General features: G+C 43.9%; 2 protein-coding genes across 12 annotated transcripts in view; one reads left to right on the forward strand and one right to left on the reverse strand.

Annotated features, from left to right (window-relative positions):
- The window catches only part of LRRC28 (leucine rich repeat containing 28), a 70,046-nt gene extending 59,922 nt beyond the window's left edge, over nucleotides 1–10,124 (reverse strand). For 2 of the 5 annotated variants that reach the window (XM_071219453.1, XM_053912544.1), the window contains exons 1-2: nucleotides 10,043–10,124; nucleotides 5,889–6,116 (exon numbers count right to left, since the gene is read on the reverse strand). In XM_071219453.1, the coding sequence (XP_071075554.1) occupies nucleotides 5,889–6,056 (168 nt within the window). In that variant the 5' untranslated portion in view covers nucleotides 6,057–6,116; nucleotides 10,043–10,124. Of the gene's footprint in view, nucleotides 1–5,888; nucleotides 6,117–8,316; nucleotides 8,623–9,853; nucleotides 9,962–10,042 lie in introns of those variants that run through there. The other 3 variants (XM_071219452.1, XM_053912545.1, XM_045196470.3) reach the window with 3 other exon arrangements.
- A 237-nt stretch (nucleotides 10,125–10,361) lies between these two features.
- The window catches only part of TTC23 (tetratricopeptide repeat domain 23), a 53,818-nt gene continuing 44,072 nt past the window's right edge, over nucleotides 10,362–20,107 (forward strand). For 2 of the 7 annotated variants that reach the window (XM_024561752.4, XM_045196523.3), the window contains exons 1-3: nucleotides 11,952–12,209; nucleotides 15,443–15,648; nucleotides 17,922–18,045. In XM_024561752.4, coding sequence (XP_024417520.2) covers nucleotides 15,469–15,648; nucleotides 17,922–18,045 — 304 coding nt within the window. In that variant the 5' untranslated portion in view covers nucleotides 11,952–12,209; nucleotides 15,443–15,468. Of the gene's footprint in view, nucleotides 10,639–11,951; nucleotides 12,210–15,442; nucleotides 15,649–17,921; nucleotides 18,046–20,107 lie in introns of those variants that run through there. The other 5 variants (XM_045196522.2, XM_045196518.2, XM_045196521.2 and 2 more) reach the window with 5 other exon arrangements.

Consider the following 20,107-nt stretch of genomic DNA (forward strand, 5'->3'; position numbering starts at 1 on the left):
ACAGTTCAGTGTGTCTGGGCCATCGGGTGTGAAAGTGTGTAATGATTTCCCAGAGAGGGGCAAGGAAGACATTAAAACATAAGGGTTTATATTTTTCACTAAGGAAAAACTTAAAAAAAAAATCCTGAACACAATGGACGCCCAATGGTTTATTTTTAAAAAGTAAGGGAGATCGTTCATTTCATTTTGGGATGCTGCTGTATTCAAACACTTAGCTGCAGTATCCCAAGCTGCTTTCATACACACATCTTTGCCCTTTTATGATGACCGGATGATGCTGAATCCGAACATTTCTTACGAGGTCCATGAAGCATTTACAGAGTGCCCACTTTGGATGACACTACTTTTAGTTTTCAAATGCTGGAAGCTGTGACTCCTGTTCCCCCCACATTGTGACATCAGTGTATGCAACGAGGTCCTTCACGGTCAGTCTTTCCTCAGACGTTACTCCGGGACCTGTCCAAATCCCCAAGATGTTTCTTTTAGCACCGTTATCTTCCCTAATTAAGAACCGATACTCCCATTTATTGGCTTAGAAACAAAGTATCCTAGAGAAACGAGAGAACTGGGGGACGGGGTGAGGCTTAATAATAGTGGTTCCTTTAAAAAGGAAAGACTAGTCCAGAAAACAAACAATGATAGACCCTAATCTAGTGCTATCTGCTACCATAGCATCATCCCACGTGGCTACCCCACAGCACTGGCGGTCATTCTTTCCAGATGCCGCCATGGCTCCATCACACAGCATTCTAATCTTTCCATGACAAACTAGTCATCTTTTTTTTTTTTTTTTGAGTCACAAAGCGACACGCACCATGAGGCACTGAGTAAAGTTGCTGCTGCCAGCAGTGTGTCCCTAACTCCTTATTAATATGTAAGTGCATTGGGTTTTTATTATTAAATGAGCATAGTGACCTTGGGAAATTGCAATTCATCAGAATACTGGGATTTGAAAGAAACCTGCATATTAGGATCTGTCCCCAAAGCCTGGTAAATAGGGAGCCTGTTGCCTAGGCCGTGCCTGACACCTATAGGTGTTCTGTAATATTATCTGCTTCCCATTGGCACATTTTAGCAATGGAGCTAAGTAATGGGGGAGAATTTATACATATTAACATTTTTACATTGCCACATAGCTTATGTAAAGTAAGAGCCTTGGTAACTATGAATTAACACCAAAATTTTTGTTATTCTGTGGGTTACTGAACTTTAATGCTGGATTATGGATGTCACACAAACTAGTGTATCTCGGTCCATAGAACTCACACTCTGTTATATTTTGAATGTTTTTAAATTTAAAAGTCCTGATAGATAAAAGTAAAAGTACTCTTCAAAACTGTTATTACTATTATTTACTTATTTTTTCACAGTTTTGACGTGAAAATGTTAATAATCTGTATCCAAATTCCTTGAGTACATTTCCTACTAAATTACTTGAAAATTGTTTTCTAAATTAAGCCAAAATTCTCTTCATTACCACTTAGCTAAACACATTTTCTGTACAAATAAAGGAAAACTTCAGCAAGCACTGTTGGTATAAAATTTATCTCCATTTTAGAATTAATGATGCTTTGCCACATACTTTTAAGAGAAACTTTTAACTTCCTTAAATGACAATGTTTTAAAATTGGGTATCTTGGAATATACACTTCCAGTACACTTCCACGCGAGCTGGCTCAGTGATGTCTGCAGAGGGCACTGTGCACCACCTGCTGCTTCTCCTTCTGGGCACCAGGTACACCTGCGCTTCCCGCTCCCAGCCGGGCACAGAGGAGGGACTTGCTTTGGTCAGTGGGATTCCGTCCAAGAGGAGGCCTTCCTGAGCCTGAATGCAAAAGGTCCACACTGCCCTCCCGACGGTGGGAGCTGTTGCCTTCCTCCCCGAGTGGGCACACCAAGACCAGAGGCCCCAGGAACACGTGGTGTGAGGGAGAAATAGCTGTACTGTCATAAACCGTGAGGGTCCAGCACCCGGCCAAGCCGCTCCATCCTGGCCTCTCACAGCACGTTTCAAAGAAGTCATGAATCAAATGCATTTTAGTGCTTATAGCGGCTGTACAAGGAGAATGAAGGTGGACCTCCACCTCTCACCCCATACATGAAAATGAACTAACAACGGGCCAACGACTTAAATGTAACAGTTAAAACCATAACGCTCGTAGCAGAAAACGCAGGGGTAAATCTTCACAACTGTGGATTTGGCAATGCGGCCACAGATATGACACCAAGAGCACGAGGAACAAATACATAAATTGGACTCTGTCAAACTGAAAACTTTTGTGCATTGAAGTATATCACATAACATGAATGACAAGGAAGTGAAGCCGCAAGGGGCCATCAGATCAGGGAGTAGAAGGAAGCCCCTGTACTAGAATGAACCAAACAGACAAGAGTGTAACGTCATCTGCTCTCCCGACTTCTCCTGCCACATTTGATGGAATGATGCTCTTGTGACCTCCTCCTTAACGTACTGCTTTGCCCTTTAACATGTTCCCTGCTCCTCTGACCTAGATCCTACTCCTTCAAAGCCAGTGTGGGCAGAGGGTGTGGCTGTGGGACTTCCCCGTCATCAACCCCTCGCCCCCTCAGCCGAGCCACCAGCTGCAAGGATGACCGATGTCAACACAGCGGCAACACAGGCTTTGCTGTCACTGGAATCTGAGTATTTCGACTCACTGACTAATGAGATTTGAGAGCTGGATAAGACGTAGGTGGTGCTATATTCCAGCTACCTTACTTTAATTCATACTTAATGGTAAAAATCATAAATCATTATTGAAAAGAATATAAACCAAACGTGTTAGTAGAACCTTTTCCTTTCACTGTGAATACTTAAGTTACTTGTTTCTTCCAGGTTCCCACCCCACTCACGTGCCCCATCCGCATCCACAGCTGCCGTTAACTATTAAGTATGATGTACACCTTCTTTATGCCTTAGTTTATTCCCCTATAAAGTAGGGATACTAGTGCCCACCTCGTAAGACTGCCTTCAGGATTATGTAAATCAATACATGCAAATCGCTTAATACAGTGCCTGGCACATAGGAAAGACTCACACAACGTCAGCTGCCATCAGATTTTAACCAATCTCATTGATTAGCATTTAATTTTTCATTGTATACAATGTTCTGATGAACGACTCTGTTCACTTGACTGTGGGATAAATTCTTGCAAGTAAAAATGCTGATTCAAATACATACGTATGTAAGAGTTTGCTACGTGTGGGCCAACCACCCACCAAAAACATCAAGTCAATTTCCACGCCCACAGACCTCGTGTGAGAGCATCTTCTCGTTGCTCTGAACGTTGTTCAGGAATAATGTTCAATGCCAGGTATTAGTTTTTTCTGATGGAATAGGTAAGGATGATCAATATGCTATCACTTCTATCAGAAGTTAAACATCTCTTTATGTGTTTTAATTCTTAATTAAAAAAATTTTTTTTAACCTCATCCAAGGACTTTTTTCATTGCTTTTAGAAAGAGAGGAAGGGAGAGAGAGAAACATCAACAGGTTGCCTCTTATACACACCTAGACCAGGGATTGAACCTGCAACCTTTTGGCTCCATGACAATGCTCCAACCAACTGAGCTACATGGGCCACAGCTGTCTCTTTGTGTTTTCACTACCTGTATTCTTTTATGATTTGCCTGTTTGTACTTGGTGGGGAAGGTCAGGAATGTTTTCTCCTGGGCCGATAGGAAAGAAAAGACATCTGCACCTCATCCCCACCCCGATTCAGGGAGGTGACTGACAGACCAGTGTTTCCCCTTCAATCTCATTTTTAAGTTGTTTTCTCTTCTTGCATAGGGTAATTGTTTAACCAGGATCCATCTGCTCTTATTGCTGTCATACAACTTTGATGCTGCTTTCTTGTCCAGTAATACCTATAAATAAAATTGGCACCTGGTGACATTGCCATCAGGATTCGGGTAGTCACTCTTTCATGTCCCCCGGAAAGCCTCCTGCAAAGAGAAGAGGCCAGCAGATCTATTACCCGATTTTGCTTCCAGGTTGAGACTTTTTTCCCTTCCAAGTCTCTTGTGGCCTTTTCTTCTATCATAAAGGACCAAAGGTCCAAAGAGGTGAAGCTCGTGGAACCTGGGTCTGTTACCTGCTTGTACCAAGTTTTGCTACCAAACAATGCCACACCCCCTTCCCAGGACTGCGGCCCTCGGTGCTCCCCTCCCCTGATGAGCTTCTGGGCTGGGAGAAGAACCGGTGATCGCCACTTCCAACCTGTATTCCTTCTCCAGCTCTTGCAAGGACTGCGGCTGTGGGGGAGGAGTTGGGGAAACCTGGGGGCAGCTCTACCTCAGCTTCTTCCATCTTGCACACTCACATCTTGTCATCATCAGAAACTTCTCCTGATGAAAGTCTCTCTCTAAAACCACGTACACCACCCCCCAGACAGTTTACTCAAGCAGCCCAGTACATCAGTTCTTCAGCATCAATGGGTCCTTTGGCCCCTCCCTGTTCTCCCTAGCTATTCACTCCTCCTCTCTGGCACTGCCTCCAAACCAGCTCTGGTTCCATGTGCCATCATTTTAATCACTCCCGCCAAGATCCTAAATCTATATATAGGCTATCAAAGTCTGAAAACCGAAAAATCTAATTTAGAAAATCTATCTGTGCACTCAAAATAGCATATATACCAATATGCTAACCACTCTAAAGAAAAGACAGACATCCTTTTACTTCCACAAACGGCAAAGGCAAGCAAATTTTACAATGCTTTCTAATCCTTGTAGGCATTTTACACAGATCAATAACACTCGTCCAGGAAAACACCCCATCTACATGAAGCCAGTAAGATACACTTTGAGATATTTAGGAAAGCCCAATACAGACAAGAGAATGAAAAGTGGGTCAGTTCACAAAGGAAAAAAGACATCATAAATTATCTAAAGTGAGGTTAAGAGATACCCAGAAATGGCCACAGAAATCAAATCCTTTCAAAACAGAGACCAAATTTCATAATAAACAGTGGAAATAATAAGTCTGATTGGGACGTTCTCTTGAAAAAAAAATTACAAGTAGTTTTTAAAACTATTATATGCCATAAAGTTTAGGTTATGATAACTGCGTGCTTATTTGTAGAACATGGAGAGAGTGAATCAAATGTTGCCTTTGTGGCAAAACGTTTTTCAACAAACTGGATGATAGCCCAACTCAAAATCATTTCATTTTCACAGAGCAATCACAGAAAGGTTTTTTTGTTTTTTTCCAAAACACTCAAAGGCTACATTAAGCTTCCCAAATCATTCTTTAAAAAAAAAAAAAGAAGAAGAAGATATATCATTCTTGTTGGTCTTTCTCTTCTTCACTAAAAAACTGGTCCATTCAGTATTGGAACATCCAAAGTCATCTAGGGTGCCTAACTCACCCAAAGAAGGCCCAGGCCCAGACAGATGCACTGGCTAAGTGAAGAGGGGTTTTGAATAGGGGCTAATTTTGTAAGTGGTACATTCATGAATACTTGGCTTTCCTACATAGCTCCTCCTGTAACCATGCAACTGCAGGGACTTGGAAAACAAATTCTCAGCTCACGAGAACCCCCTGTATGCACACTTATATTACTGTCTATGTGACTAGAGAGGACATGTATCTTAAAATATGTAAAATACATCTTGGTCAGGACCACGTTATAAAGGATTTTTTAAAAAACGCAATAGAGCCCGGCTGGTGTGGCTCGGTGGATTGAGTGCAGACCTGAGAACCAAAGGGTCGTGCACGGTTCAATTCCCAGTCAGGGAACATGCCTGGGTTGCGGGACAGGTGCCCAGTAGAGGGCACGCGAGAGGAAATCACACACTGATGTTTCTCTTCCTCTCCTTCTAAAAATAAATAAATAAAATCTTTAAAATAAAATGCAATAGGATACTGTACCAAGGTTGTAAGGGAGTTCCTCTTCATATAGAGTCTCTCCAGGTACTGCAGTCCCTCATCTTTCAGTAACTCCAGTGGGAAATGGTGTAGATTCCTATAATTTAAGAACAGATTCTTGTGCTTTTCCAGCCTTGCCACAGAGATCGTCTTACACAGTTCGGAGGCCATGACTGGACAGATCCCATCAGGCACGCTGCGGCGCTACATCTTGTCAAAACTGGTCCATTTCTAGGGAGGAAACAGAAAGCCGAATAATTATAGTCCTGCTCATAAGCATTGCTAAATAAACCACTTAGCACACACAGCTATTTGCAGACACTAAAAGGAGTTATACATTCGACCCCTATATTTTTCTTTCACAATAACTAAATTTGTCACACATATTTAGGAGATTAAATGAATAACTATCTAATAAGAATACACTCACTATTTAGGCAATATTCATTACTTGGTAGAAATAGCCCTAACTGAAAAAAAAAAATAGTCTTGAAATCGAGATCAGAATCCCTCAGAGAATAGAAACCAGTTTCACAACAGACAACCAAAGAAAGAACTTAAAAATCAGATATAGCAAGTCCATTTCCTTCTTAAACTACCTTGTTTGTATTTAAGATATTTCAAAAATATTTAAATATGAATATGAAATACATCTAGATCATTTACAGCTTCATTTTCTTCACCTCTTACTATGTTACTATTGTCCTATATACTCATTTTCTTGTGTCTTTAATCTCTTCATTCTTTTATTTCTTCTTCTCTTTGAAGATTATCAGAAAGTAGCAAAAAAATAGTTCTGAGAAGTTTCATTTTATGATTTCAATGAAAGAAGAAATATTGCACTAGGAAGTAAGAATGCTGTATTATCCTATTAAAATTTCTCTGGGCCTCAGTTGCCTAATACATAAAATGTATTATTGCTATATTTTAAAGCAGTATATAAAATATAAAATTGCTATATATAGCAATCATTGGTAAAGGCGAAAGCCCAGATTAATTTCCCTGATAGCTCCAAAATTCACAAGGATAGGATGAGAAATAACATTTGCCATCCCATCAACAAGGCATCGGGCAGAAAAAAACTTCCCACGTAGCGCTAGAAGAACAAACTCAGAGCTTCAATGATTTGACCAAGGTTGAATAGCTCCTAAGGGACAATAAAAGGAAGGGATTTCTTTTTTTCCTTTGGAAGGTGGGGAGGTCCAGTGTATTTTCAAAGCCTGGGTTCTTTACATACACAGACTCCCAGGATTCCACAGGATACTAAGAAAATGCTAAAGCTAAATGAGCTTGGTTCAAAGAGTGTCCCTTCTGTGTTTTAGGGCACCTTTTTTCTAAACTCTCTATTGGAAAGTATCTTTTAAAGAAAATGTTTCTTCTTAAGAAAAACAATTTTCACTGGGGACTAACACCAAGTTGTTACAAAATGTAGCAACATGACTTTCAAACAGCAGAGTTTTATAACCTTATGGTTATTTTCTATTATTTCCAAACTCTTAATTCCTAGCTAATAAGACAGCACTTGCCATTTTAATATAGACAGGCAGAAAATGTGGAATATTCTATAATATCCCAAAGCATCATGAGAATCCAATATTTCCCCATATTCATTCCACCTCCTCACCTATTTTTATAAGATATGCTATGTGACTTTGAGCAAGAAACTTAAATCTTTCCACATCTTAATTCTCTCAGCTGTAAAGCAAGGAGAACTTCAAACTTAACACATTCAAAAGAGTGCTTCCTTCCACCTCTCCCTACCTAAATCCTCCCCATTTTTTTCCATTTCAGAAAATGGCACACACCTCCATCTGCCAGCTGCTCAAGCCGGAAAGCTGAAAGTCATGAATGATTCGACCCATGATTCACCTCCCACCTCCAATATATCAGAAGGACAGAGGTTTCCATCTGCAGAATACACCTAATCCATCCACAATTCTCCATCAGCCTAAACCCAAAAGCTACCGTCATCTCCTGCCTGGCCACCTCTGTGACTCCCTGTGTCCACTCTGGCCACTTTCCAATACATTAATCACTTAGCAGTAAGTCTATAAAAACACAAATCCAACCGTCTCCCTGTCTCTCTCAGGTAAACTGGCTTTGTAGGGCGCACACAATCTACTAAATAAATCCTTCAAAAGTCTATTTAGAAACTCAAACTCTCACCAGGACATCACTATCTGGACCCGCCCCCGTCTCCTGCCTTATCCTGCATCCCTGTCCCTGGCTTCTCACCAAGCTCCTGGGCTGTCCCAGCCCTTAAAAGTGTCCTCCTCCCAGCCCGGAAAGCACTGTCCCCTTATTCTTCAGGTTTCGATGTAAAAATCACTTCCCAATCCCAAACTGCAGTATTCCACAGTTATTTCAGACACACCGACTGATGTTTTTTCTCTGTGTAGGACTCCTCGCCATTTGCAATCTATGTACTTACTGGTGTATTTGCTCATTGTCACTCTAGCCCTGAGGCTGTAAGCTCCTGAGGGCTGAGACCGGGAGGCTGTGTTCGCCCTCGCACACCTGCCTCTGGCATCAGCAGGCCTTCCAACAGCTGATGAATGGAGGAAACCAGGATGTGTGAGCAACACAACACCAACAGGAAGTCCTCAGGTAACACCTTCCACAGCTTCTGCGACTTAAAGCGAAACAATACAGAAACCACTTCTCCCCTGGGCTAATCGACACAAACAAGAGTTCAGTTCTTCCCGAGGGTCCAAACTTTTGGCGTCTCTGGGCCACACTGGAAGAAGAAGGGTTGTCTTGGGCCCCACATTAAATACATTGTGACACGTAACCACACACACACACACACACACACACAAAATATCATAATGTTTTAAGTAAATTTACAGTTTCGTGTTGGGCTGCAGGTTGAACACCCCCACGGCATCTAATCCACCTGCAGTGACGTTCAACAAAACAATGTTATTCAAGGATCTGCTGTGTTGCAAGGTGGATTTTTTTTTCATTCTCTAACCTAAGGTCTGCCTGTAGATACCATAAACTGAGTGCTTGCTATGCGCCGTAAAGCTCCCTAATGCTTACAACTCTGTCTTGCAAAAGACATTATTCAATCCATTTTGGAGAGGAGGAAACTGAGTTTCTCAGAGGGTAACCTGTCAGGTGGATCCACTCTGAAACCTGCGTCCTGCCCTACAAGGCCGCCGTTCACGCATTTCGGTGGGGCCTGTGCTTCTCCCTACTAGCATTTACATGGTAGGCACAGCTTAAATAAATGTAGGACTACAAAGAGAAACACAGAGAAAACCCACACTCCCTGAGAGGAGACCCAGTAAAGAATTCACTGGGACCTGCTGCCTTGCCTCCCGCCGAAGCCTCTGGCTGGGCCTGGCTGCCCTGTGACAATACATGTTGCTACAAAGACAATGTAAAAGGTAAAATCTACCCAGATGAAATCTGAAAGCCGCCAATAATAAACGATGCGCATGGTTTTTCCCAAGTGCACTCACGTCCTTCACCGGGGATACTATCCTTACAAATTCCCCGTCACCACCTCTTAGCTACAGTTAAAAGTAAATGAATGACGTACTCAGTACGAACTGTATACAGCTGTACCTCCCCACGAGCTGCCTGGCAGGTTAATACCAACCCTCTTTACTACTACTGTTGTTGGTTGTTGTTATCATTATTATTATTTTAAGAAACAAAGCCGTCCATCTTGAGAATATTTCACACATTTTAGGCAGGAGCGTCTTAAGGCGGAGGGTTGGGGGACAAGGAGTCCCTTACACTGACTTCAGTACTTAATTCAGAATACCCAGTCCGAGTTGCTAATACTGGACATTAGAGAGTTGAAACGCGTCCATGAAAAGCATTCGAGAAAGGTTATTTGCTCAGAAGCCCTGAGAAGAGAGTCTCGGGCAAAACGCACACCGTTCTGCGCGAGTTAACCTAACGCTGAGGTCGTTACAGTTTAGAGCAGCGGGCCCCGTGACGAGGGTTTCACAGACCCGGTGTCCCGATCCTCAGGGCGAGGAGGGCCCGGCAGCTGTGAGGACCCGAGGCCCCACCGGGCCGCTGGCCCCGCAGTCCACCCACCGCGGCCCGGACGCTTCCGCCGGACCCGAGCTGGGAGGTGGCGGCCAGGACAGGGGGCCTCGCCACGTCAGCCACCTGAGACTCCTGACAGCCACACTCACCTCCGCGCCGGCGGAGCCAGAGCTCCGGGGCGCCGGCTGCGCTGGACCGCAAGCCGAGGGACGCCGGGCGGGGCGGGGCGGGGCTGGGCACCGGGCTGGGGGCGGGGCAAGGCGCGGGAGGTGAGGGGTGGGGCGCAATTCTTGCTAACCAGTGCAGGGAAAGAGAGAAGGTGGAGGAGGTAGGAACATCGCGATAATTCCACTTTGTTCTCGCGGTTTTACGATAGGTCGGACAAGAGGCTCGTTTTCCAAGCGATGTGGGCATTGGCTGAGAGCATCGCTTCCTACAGATTGGCTCCGCCCACCGTCGACCCTCGCTTCCGGCTCCGGCTGGAGGCTTGCTGTCAAGAAAGAGTGGCCTTTTGCTTTTGCACTTTGAAGGTGTGATTTAGGCGGCTGCAACCTCGGGAACCACCAGTAATTACTCTGTGCTTTTATTCACACAATATATTAATACAGGCAGTCGTGCTCTCATTGAATGCATACGTTCACGGATTACAACAATAATACCCGAGTGCTTGTTGTATTCCGGGCAGCGTTCTAAGAGCTGTGCCTAGGTTACCTCTTTTAACTCTCACTGCAATACCATGACACAGGTACTATTATTATACTCATTTGACGGATGAAAAACTGAGGCCAGGTTTCTGTAACTTGGCCAAGGTTAGTTGGCAAGTTGTGAACTTGAGCACGGGATTTAAGGGCTCGCTGTACGCGCTGATTGGTTCAAAGATAGGGGGTAACCTGGTGTCTGCTTTGACATACCTGTTGTTAGGGACGATCGCTAAAAAGGACAGTAACAACTTAGTCCGTTAAATATTGAGGCAGTTCCTCGCATGGCTGAGTAGGCCGTGAATAAATAGTTTTTTCAAGACGGAAATTTCTGTATCAGGGGATGGAGACATCAAAGGAAGAGAGCTTTATGCTGGTTTTGTGTTATTTTTTTAAAAAATCGAAGCATTGTTAAGGAGCATTGAAAAAAAGCTTCATGTCAACTTTCCTTTTGAAATGCCTTTTTAAAAAAAATTTCATCTCATGAAAATGCTGTTATTTATTGTTATTTGTAAAGTTTGATATTGATAGTTTCACATTGGTTTATCTAATTACTGTTAGAGATGAATAACCTAGAAAGAAGAGTTATAAAACCAAACCAGTTCCAAAACAAAGCATGAGTTATAATGAAATACCAATTTTCTATTTATTAAACCTGGTCTACGGAAGTTATGGGAGCATATAGCACGGTATATGGCATACGCTTGTAAGACCATTTGTACAGGTTTCTAAATACCTAAGAGCTGTGCATAGTTCTTGGGAATTTTTTGCTGGATTTAAAATGAGGAAACCTGCAGTTTGTGTAAAAACAAAATTCATTAGGGTATTAAAAATCAACCCAAATAAGAAGAATTGGTTCTAATATTAAAGAGTAAAAAAAAAAAATGATTAACAATAGAACGATTTCTTCAAAAGTAACCAATGTTAGCCTCTTATTTTCATTTCTTTAAAAAAGGAAATTTTAATGTATTAATTTAACATCTGTATTTTATCATGAAAAAAAATGAATTATCTTAAAATAACTTCTACCCCGACCCAAAAGTGGCCAAGTGATTCTGTGTTAGTATAATTAGTAATTCTACGACTAACTTAAAAATTCTCTAAATCTGTCAGTTTTCACACCTTGCCTTACTCAAAAGAAGGTAAAGGGGTGGGGGGATGCTCTAAGAAGTGAGCTATCTTCAGCCCACGTGAACGTTATCACGCAGCAATACCCCTTTAAGAAAATTCCGAGGGCAATACGACCGCGTTTTAAAATTCCCACCTCTGGCTCCCAAGGATTGGGTTACAAACTTCGCCAAAATGTTCTTCCCCGCTCCCTATTGGTGCAGGCGCTGTCATTCATTTCTCCAGCCCGGAGTTTTGTGAGGTACTCGGGGGGCTTCACCGGAAAAAGGTTTCTTTGCTTTAGTCTGAAACTACTCGCTTGCGGACTTTTTGATGGTTCTCCAGCTGCGCAAAGAGTCTCCAAGCTGTTGCAACGGGCAACTCTGCGATTCCCTGGGGAAAGGACTCTACGGGGAGGCTCTGCGGCGTGCAGGGTAAACGGACAAAGGGTTTTCCCGCACAGAGATGTGAGAGTTGAAACTTTCCCGATGTTTTCGCTAGTTTTAAAGAAGTACGTGTTGAGGGGAAGCCAGATAATACTGGCGCGATCTGAGAGTGGCAGGAAGGTGGGGTTTCAGAGGGTGTTTTTCTCTTGAGTGTGGGGTGGGAAGAACATGATTCCAGATCATCAGCGGGTTTTGGCGTGGTAAAGGGGATAAGGTAATGTTAATGATAGATTATTGTATACTCTTAAGCTGTAGTTTGTTGTTGCTTTAATAGAGATTTAGAGGGACACTTAGTAATGTTATTGTAATTGTCAAATGAAAAGGTTGTTTTTGTTTGTATATATTGCCATACCTGGCATAATGGACAAGCCGTCTATTAAGAGACAATTAGAATCATCTTTGGATTCAAATTTTGTGTATATTTTTAGATGAGGAAATTCGGGCACATAATCTGCTAATGACCAAGCCAAACATAGTATTGGCATACGAAGCACACTCAGCCGGTAATTAGTGATGATTTTTCAAAAGTGAAATTCAGCATTTACACAGTATCTTAAAAAACTATATTTCTATTAAAACCACTATATAAAAGTTCAGGGAAATATTGATACATAAGAATAACATACAGGGTGGGGCAAAATCAGGTTTACAGTCGTGAGTATGCAAAACACAGAGTTTATTCCTGGATTATTATTTATTAATTATTGTATTATTTTCCATGCAAACAACTGTGAACCTACTTTTGCCCCACAACCTGCTTTAAAACATATTTGAAAAGCGACACAATTTTTTTTTAGGGTCCAGTCCAATACATCATTCTGAAATATAGCATCTTAAAGACTGTTCAAAATTCAGCTAGTATATATAATAGAGGCACTTTACAAGGCCGAACGCATAGTAGGTATGCTTGTGGGGCCTCTGTTAATCTATGTAGGGGGATGTAGAAATAATGAAATTCAATCTCTCAAAAGGCTCATAGTCTAGTTGGAGGAATGAGACTCAAAACATTTAAAAGAAAACTGCTGGCCAGTTCCTTATGCAATGATGGCTGTTAGTTAGAGTCAGACCAGAGGTGCTTCAGGTGCTCAGATCTGTGTGGGCTGAAATACTCGCGGAGAGCTTCCCAGTAGGGTTAGGACCCAGTCGGGGCCTGAGCAACCGGCAAAATTCCAGTAGATAGGGAGGAAAGGAAGTGGCATCCCAGGTAATGGGTGAGTTGTCGGCCAGTATGCGCAGCCTAAAGAATGACTGGTTCCCACTGCAGCAGAAAATTTATTTGTGGGCCTTGGTGTTTATAAAAAAAAAAAGTGAGAAATTACTCTCATGCTTAAGGACTTTGGTCCTAGGGTTTGAGCAGGAAGGAGACCTTATGAATGTAATATTTAAAAAAAGATCTAACTGACATTGCAATTTAAGATAGCATCCAGAGCACAGACTGGCAGCTAAGGGGCTAAATAGCATAAACAACAGAGTAAGAATTAGTTGCAGCCTTTTAAGACATTTTATCTGAGTACCATAACTTTTACATGGCAGAATAACATACATCTTTATGCATTGCTTTCTGTTATTCTAAAAAATCAGACTATTTTTTTATTTTAAAGATTTCATTTATTTTTAGAGTGAGGGGAAAGGTGGGAGAAAGAGAGGGAGAGAAATAATGTGTAATTGCCTCTCACACGCCCCCTGCTGGGGACCTGGCCTGTTGCACCCACTGACGCAAGAAACAGATGTTCGGAGACTTTCAGGACGTTTACAGAGATGTTACTTTAATGGCCAACTCTTTTAACCTGCGCAGGGGCGGACTCTCAATGTGTCCCGGAGACACGGTGCTCTGAAGAGCTGCAGATGAGAGCCGCGCCGAACGCTCACAGGCTAGCTCTTTTATACAGTGAGAAGCAAGCAAGTTACAAAAGCGGGAGTTGTGTTATCTCTGCATAGCTCTGAGCTCTGGAGGAGTTTTGCTCTGGGTTCAGGAGGAACTATCTGTCCGTCTCCTGTTGATAAGCTTATTTCGGATGACGATTTGTTTCTCTTCCTTATCCATTCTAGTGACCTTCAAGAGGTTTTCTGCTTAGCAATGCTTATAATTGTCTAGCCCTCTTTCCTAGCTCTCAACATGGCCCACAACCCAGGTTTGTGCCCTGACTGGGAATTGAACCAGCGACCCTTTGGTTCACAGGCTGGCATTCAATCCACTGAACCATATCATCCAGGGCAAACTTATATATTTTTTTATTTGGCACCACACATACAAATTTATTGGATGTGATGGTGGTTGTGGTGCAGTTCAAACAGTGAAAGTGACCTGTCCACTGAGTTCTTGCTCCTTTTCCCTCAGACTCGAAGTGTGTTTCTTGGTTCTATTACACTGAATTCTTTTTAACCAAACAAGCGCTATGAAGGAAGAACACCATGAGAAGATAGGAGGTGGTATTCTTACGTAAACTGTAGTCTTTCACGTGACCTGTTTCTCCAAGACAAAACTCAATTCCGTACACTTCATGAGTTGCTACCAAGTACCAGATAATCCTGTTCTCAGTGTTGGGCAAACCAAGGTGAATCACGGGCCATCTTCCAAAAAGCAAAGTGCTTCAGGCACCCCAAACACCAAAGGTGTTTGGCTCCTGCTTCAAAACTTGCTTCAAAGAAGCTGAAGCTCATCTGTCCTAAGTTGCTGATCAGTGGTCCTTACTTAGATGGAGAAGGAGGAAGCTCTGGCTTTGGAAAAAACTCTGAGACAGGGCCCCCTGGTGGCCAATGTGGCCGACTGTCGTGCTCACCAAATATCCCATTTACTTTTGAAAGCCATTATTTCGTTTTTGGGGTGTCTTTTTCTTTATGGTCTGTGGGTTGTTGAATTGTCGGTTGGTTGGTTATTTCAGGCAAAAAGGTGAATCTTGTCCCTAGATTGGACATGGAAGTTTAACAAGTCTTTTTTTTTTCCACTTCAAGGTCAGTTGGAGTTGAGCTGATATAACGTGGGCTCTGTGAATTGTTTGGGATCTACTGTATATCATATATATATATACACGCACACATATTCTATATAACATATGTACATATTATATATACATATATATGTGTGTACATATATTTTAATGAACAAAGAATGTTTGGTTTAAACTGGAAATCCTCCAGAAAGTGTTACAGAGATGTCAGTACTAGTTACCAGATTTATATCCAGATAGAGTGTTGAGATTTTCCTAGAGTCTATCCTTAATTTCTCGGTGGGGGGGGATGTGTATTTCTAAAAGCAAACATGAGAATGCCATTTAACACCTTTCTTTTCCTATCTAAGAACCAGAGGAGAATGCGTATGAAAACATGCAAGAAACCCAGGAAATGTACATCTCCAACCACTTAGACGAAGTCATTGCCGCCGTCAGCCTAACGCCTGGAAAGAAGATCCCAAACCCCCTGCCTCAGACGGTCCTCTTCCAGCCTCCTCGAGAGAAACTGCACCTCTGTGAAGAGAAAGCCAAGTCCTATTCCAGCAGGCAGGAGGTCAGGAGCCTTCCTTCCCCATACCTGTATGCCGGTAGCGGAGAAGTACAATAGCCTCGGTGACATTCCCACTCTCGGGAGTCTGGCGCGAGAACGCCAGTCTGGTGCATCGCAGCAGGGCAGTGAGCGTACGCTTGCATGAATGCACGCATGAATGAAAACACAAGTCTGGCGCTAGGCTGACACCCTGTAGGCGTGACCTATGGCTCTCATTTTCCACCAGTCAATGCATATTTATTGAGCACCTTCAATGGGCCCGAGCCAGGCCCTGGAACGCAATGCAAAGCCAATGAGAAGCTTCTGCCCTCAGAGCTTCGAGTTCTTATATTCTTCATCTTCTTGGTCTCTACATACTCTCTTCCCATCGTCTCCTCAAAAACTTTACTTGCGTTTTATGAATGTCTCGACCATCTCCTATGTGTCGGGCCCTGTTTGCTCATTTGTTCCACAAATGCCTACCGTGTGCTTAATAGGTGCCAGGTGCTGTGCAGATGCTGGGGACATGGATGGCGGAGCCACAGCCTCTGCCTCGGAGGACTCATGGACAGGGGGGCAGGCTGTGGTGGTCAGTGACAGACACGAGGTCAGGTGGGGTAGTTGTCAAACGTGGGGGCGGGGATTGTGGGGAATGAGAGGAGGCCGTGAGCCTGAAGGCGATGGGGGACAGCAATTGAGACACACTTTGTGGGGTAGGACTTACTTGGACTGAACTGGTAACAGCGCTTAGTAGTTGGCCAGGTCAGGGAGAGGACCATGGTGTTCTGGACAGAGGGGTCAGGTGGACAAGAGCCAAAGGTGCAAGGGACACAGTCTGTTTGGGGAGCTACGAGGGACCTTTGGGGAGGTAGGCTCTGTGTTTTTAAAATGAACTATAACCAATGTTTGTCACTGTATTAGTTTCAGGTATACAACATAATGATTCAACATATGTTTTTCTTGCAACACGATTACCACAGTGAGTCTCGTTAGCATCCATCACCACACAGAGTTGTACGGTTTGTTTTCCTGTGATGAGAACCTTTAAGATCTACTCTCTCAGCAGCTTTCAAAATATACAGCACAGTATCATTAACAGCAGTCATCACGCTGTCACTGCATCCCAGGTCTGTCTTATTTCATCACTGGAAGGTTGTACCTTTGGACCCCCCTTTACCCATGTTGCCCACCCGCCCCCCTGCCCCACCACCTCTAGCAAACACAGTCTGTTCTCTGTATGAGTTTGTTGCTTTTTCTTGCACATATAAGAGAGTTTATACAGTATTTGTCTTTCTCTGTCTGACTTATTTCACTTAGCATAATGCCTTCGAGGTCCATCCGTGTTGTAAGGAATGGCAGAATTTCCTTCTTTTTATGACTGAATAATATTCCGTTGTGTGTGTGAGTGTGTGTGTGTGTGTGTGTATCACTTTTTTATCCATTCATCCATCATTGGGTGCTTAGGTTGTTTCCATGAGATGCGGGCAGGCTTTAGTGGCACCAGGCAGGAAATGAGGTTGGTTTGTGGATTGGAACTGGGGCCTGGAGGGTTTTCAGTGTCCGGGGAAAGAGTTCAGATTTTTGTCCTAAAGGTGTAAGAAACCATCGTAGGACTCTAAGCAGGAGAGTGCTGTGAGCAGGTTTGCGTTTCTGGAATAATTACTCAGATAGCTGGAGCAGAGAGAGACCTGGGGGAGCCGGGCCCAGTGTGAAGGGTATTTGCAAAAAATCCCAGCAAGGAAGTGCAGGAGCCTGAACTACAGCAGAGACAGGGGAGATGCTGAGATCTTTTGACAGGAATTTGAGAATGCGAGTCAGTGGGACCCGGTGACTGTGGGGATGCAGGGGGTGGAGAGCCCAGAGCAAACCAGAAGGAGTGTATACATCGATGACTTTGGTCTCAGCTGCCTTGGTGACTGGATGCCCACTGGCACCCTTTGTCTTTGTAACAGCCATGGAGGAAGAGCAGCATTAAGGAGAGAGGCTACGAATCCAGTGTTGAATGTGTGCCTATTCATTATGCAACAGCTGCTTATTTAGCACCTACTATGTGCCTGGCCCTGTACTAGGTAGACCTAGGTTGGCAGCCAGAGTTCTGCTAGGGAATGAAGCCCTACCGCCCCAACCTGATATTTGTCTTTCTTGTTTTCTTACGTATCCCAAGGGCTTAGAACCAAATCAGAGTAGGCACTCAATGAATACATACTGGCTGGATAAAAGAACAGGGCGATTTCATGCTCTGTGGCTGTACATTCTCAGGTGTCTGAACGGTAAGCGCGATTTTCCCTTCCTCGCAGTACAAGCAGGCGATCCCCGAGCTCGTGCGCTGTGTAGCGTTGACAAGGATTTGCTACGGAGACTGCCATTGGAAACTGGCAGAGGCTTACATCAACCTGGCCCAAGGGTACCTCCAGCTGAAAGGTGAGCTCAGCTTGGACTGAGGAGGCTCCGTCCGTTGTATTCTGCTCTTTCCCCGAAATGGGACTCACGCTTATTTGCAAGCATTAGGCTGTCTTCACCGTTGTACTCTCCACATGTGGCGAAATCACCTCCTTTCAGAAAGAGTCAGATTCTTTATATGATATGTAAAAAAGAGAGGGAGTATTTGGGCTCTTTGGAGTTTTGTATGTTACGATCTTAAAAGTAGGGCTCTTGGGAGGGAATTAATTTGTTAGCTTTGAAGGCCTTGTAGAAAGGGCCCAGCGCTTGGAGGACGGGCCCAACATGGCGTCCATTCAAATTTGTATTGATGGAGAGAGTGTTGTCTGTAAGTTATCACCCCCTGCAAAATAAATAGGAGACTAAACCAAGCTGGCATCAACGAAAGGCAATCTATTGGTGCGTGCAACTCAACAACCCAAGGGTAAAACTTACTGTGGACTTGGCGAGATTCAGGCGTTCCAACCACGGGATCAGTTCCCCACTTGGGTTAAATGTCCAAGGCGAGGGATGTTCTAATTGGCTAGACCTGCCTTTGGGCTCTCCTGGGATCCTGGGGGAGAGACCAGCGTTGGTTAAATCCCATGGATCACATGGGGAAGGGACCAGGTATCCCCTGCACTACCCCCCCAAAAAAAAAAACAGAGAAAAGGAGAATGGATAGAGGGAAGGTACAAACAAGGGTGTCACATCTTCTTTCTCACTGGGCCAACCGAGGACTAGATGGACAGGACAGCCTCTCTGTTCTTGGTTTCTCCACCTGCAAAGTGATGTAATGATGATGCTCATATTAAATCCCCAGCATCGGTCCAGTGAATGAACAGAATAACAAGTGGAAGACACCCAAGTGCTAAGCATAGAATTGCCACCCCATAAATTCTACCTGTCAGGTAAAAGACTGTGAGCGCCAGGGGGGACCTTGGCCATCACCTAGTTCGAAGCGACCCCCCTCCTCATTTTTAGATCCAGAGGAAGCAAGTCTGAGTTGAGGCAGCTTGCCCCAGACCACGCGGTTTTGCATGTACACGGTCTGAGTCTCAGTACCAGGGTCCTGGCATCTGGGATTTCAAATGGCGCTTTTCCTCCACAGTCCAGGACCTTCCTGCATTGACAGTCTTTCTCCTTTTAAAGTAAAAGCAGTGTCTGCTATTTATTGGGTCTTCCTGAGTGCCAGGCACCATGCTAACTCTTGTCCATGCACAACCTCACTGTTTCTTCCCCACGGTCCTCTAAGGTGGGTAATGTTATTATCCCTGCTTACCGCTGAGGAAGCTGAAGCCTGAGTCTCAGGTTAGGTGGGGGAGCGGGGACTTTGTTCTGGGCAGTGTGACCTTGGAGCCAGGGCCCGTGACGCTCAGCCCACGCTGCCTCCAGGAGACCAAGTGCAAGTTACCTGAGGGAATGGGCCAAGGCCGACAACGCCGTCTATCATGTCTTTCGTGGTACTGCGTGCATAATTGGCAGCAACACATTCCTGGCAGGTCGGTTGAGTGCACGCTTTTGAAAAATAAGATAAAGTTCCGTAAGAGCGTCCCTGAATTTTCACCATCAGAAAATATATTCTTTCTGTTTTATAGACACAGAACCAGAATTAACTTTGTATTTGGGCAGCATTAGTTTTTAGAACTTTGAGGTATAATTGCATATAGTGAAAGACCTAAGACCAGGAATGCATGGTTGTGGGGGGTGGTGCAGGGGGTGCTCATGTGATGATGGGAGTGTGGGGAAGTGGAAAGCCCTGAAAAATAACTGGGGATCCCCCGTGTCCCTCTCACCGCAAACCGATAGGCCCGTGGAAGAACACTTCACTGCCGCAGGAGTTAGTTATTGGCAGGGACTTCATCTTCCCGCTCCGTTTGGTCTGGTATGAGTCTGTTACCACACAAGAGTGAGACCGCAGCCCATCAGCCTGTTACCTCATTGGAACTGTAGGTTTTAGTGGACATCACTGTACGAGTATTATGTTAACATAATTCTCCAAAGTATGGTTCTAGATGGGTAAGTAGGAGACTCAGAATTCTTAGCGTTTCATAAAGATGGCTAT

This window comes from Desmodus rotundus, chromosome 10 (genome assembly GCF_022682495.2).
Source record: "Desmodus rotundus isolate HL8 chromosome 10, HLdesRot8A.1, whole genome shotgun sequence".
Lineage (NCBI taxonomy): Eukaryota > Metazoa > Chordata > Mammalia > Chiroptera > Phyllostomidae > Desmodus > Desmodus rotundus.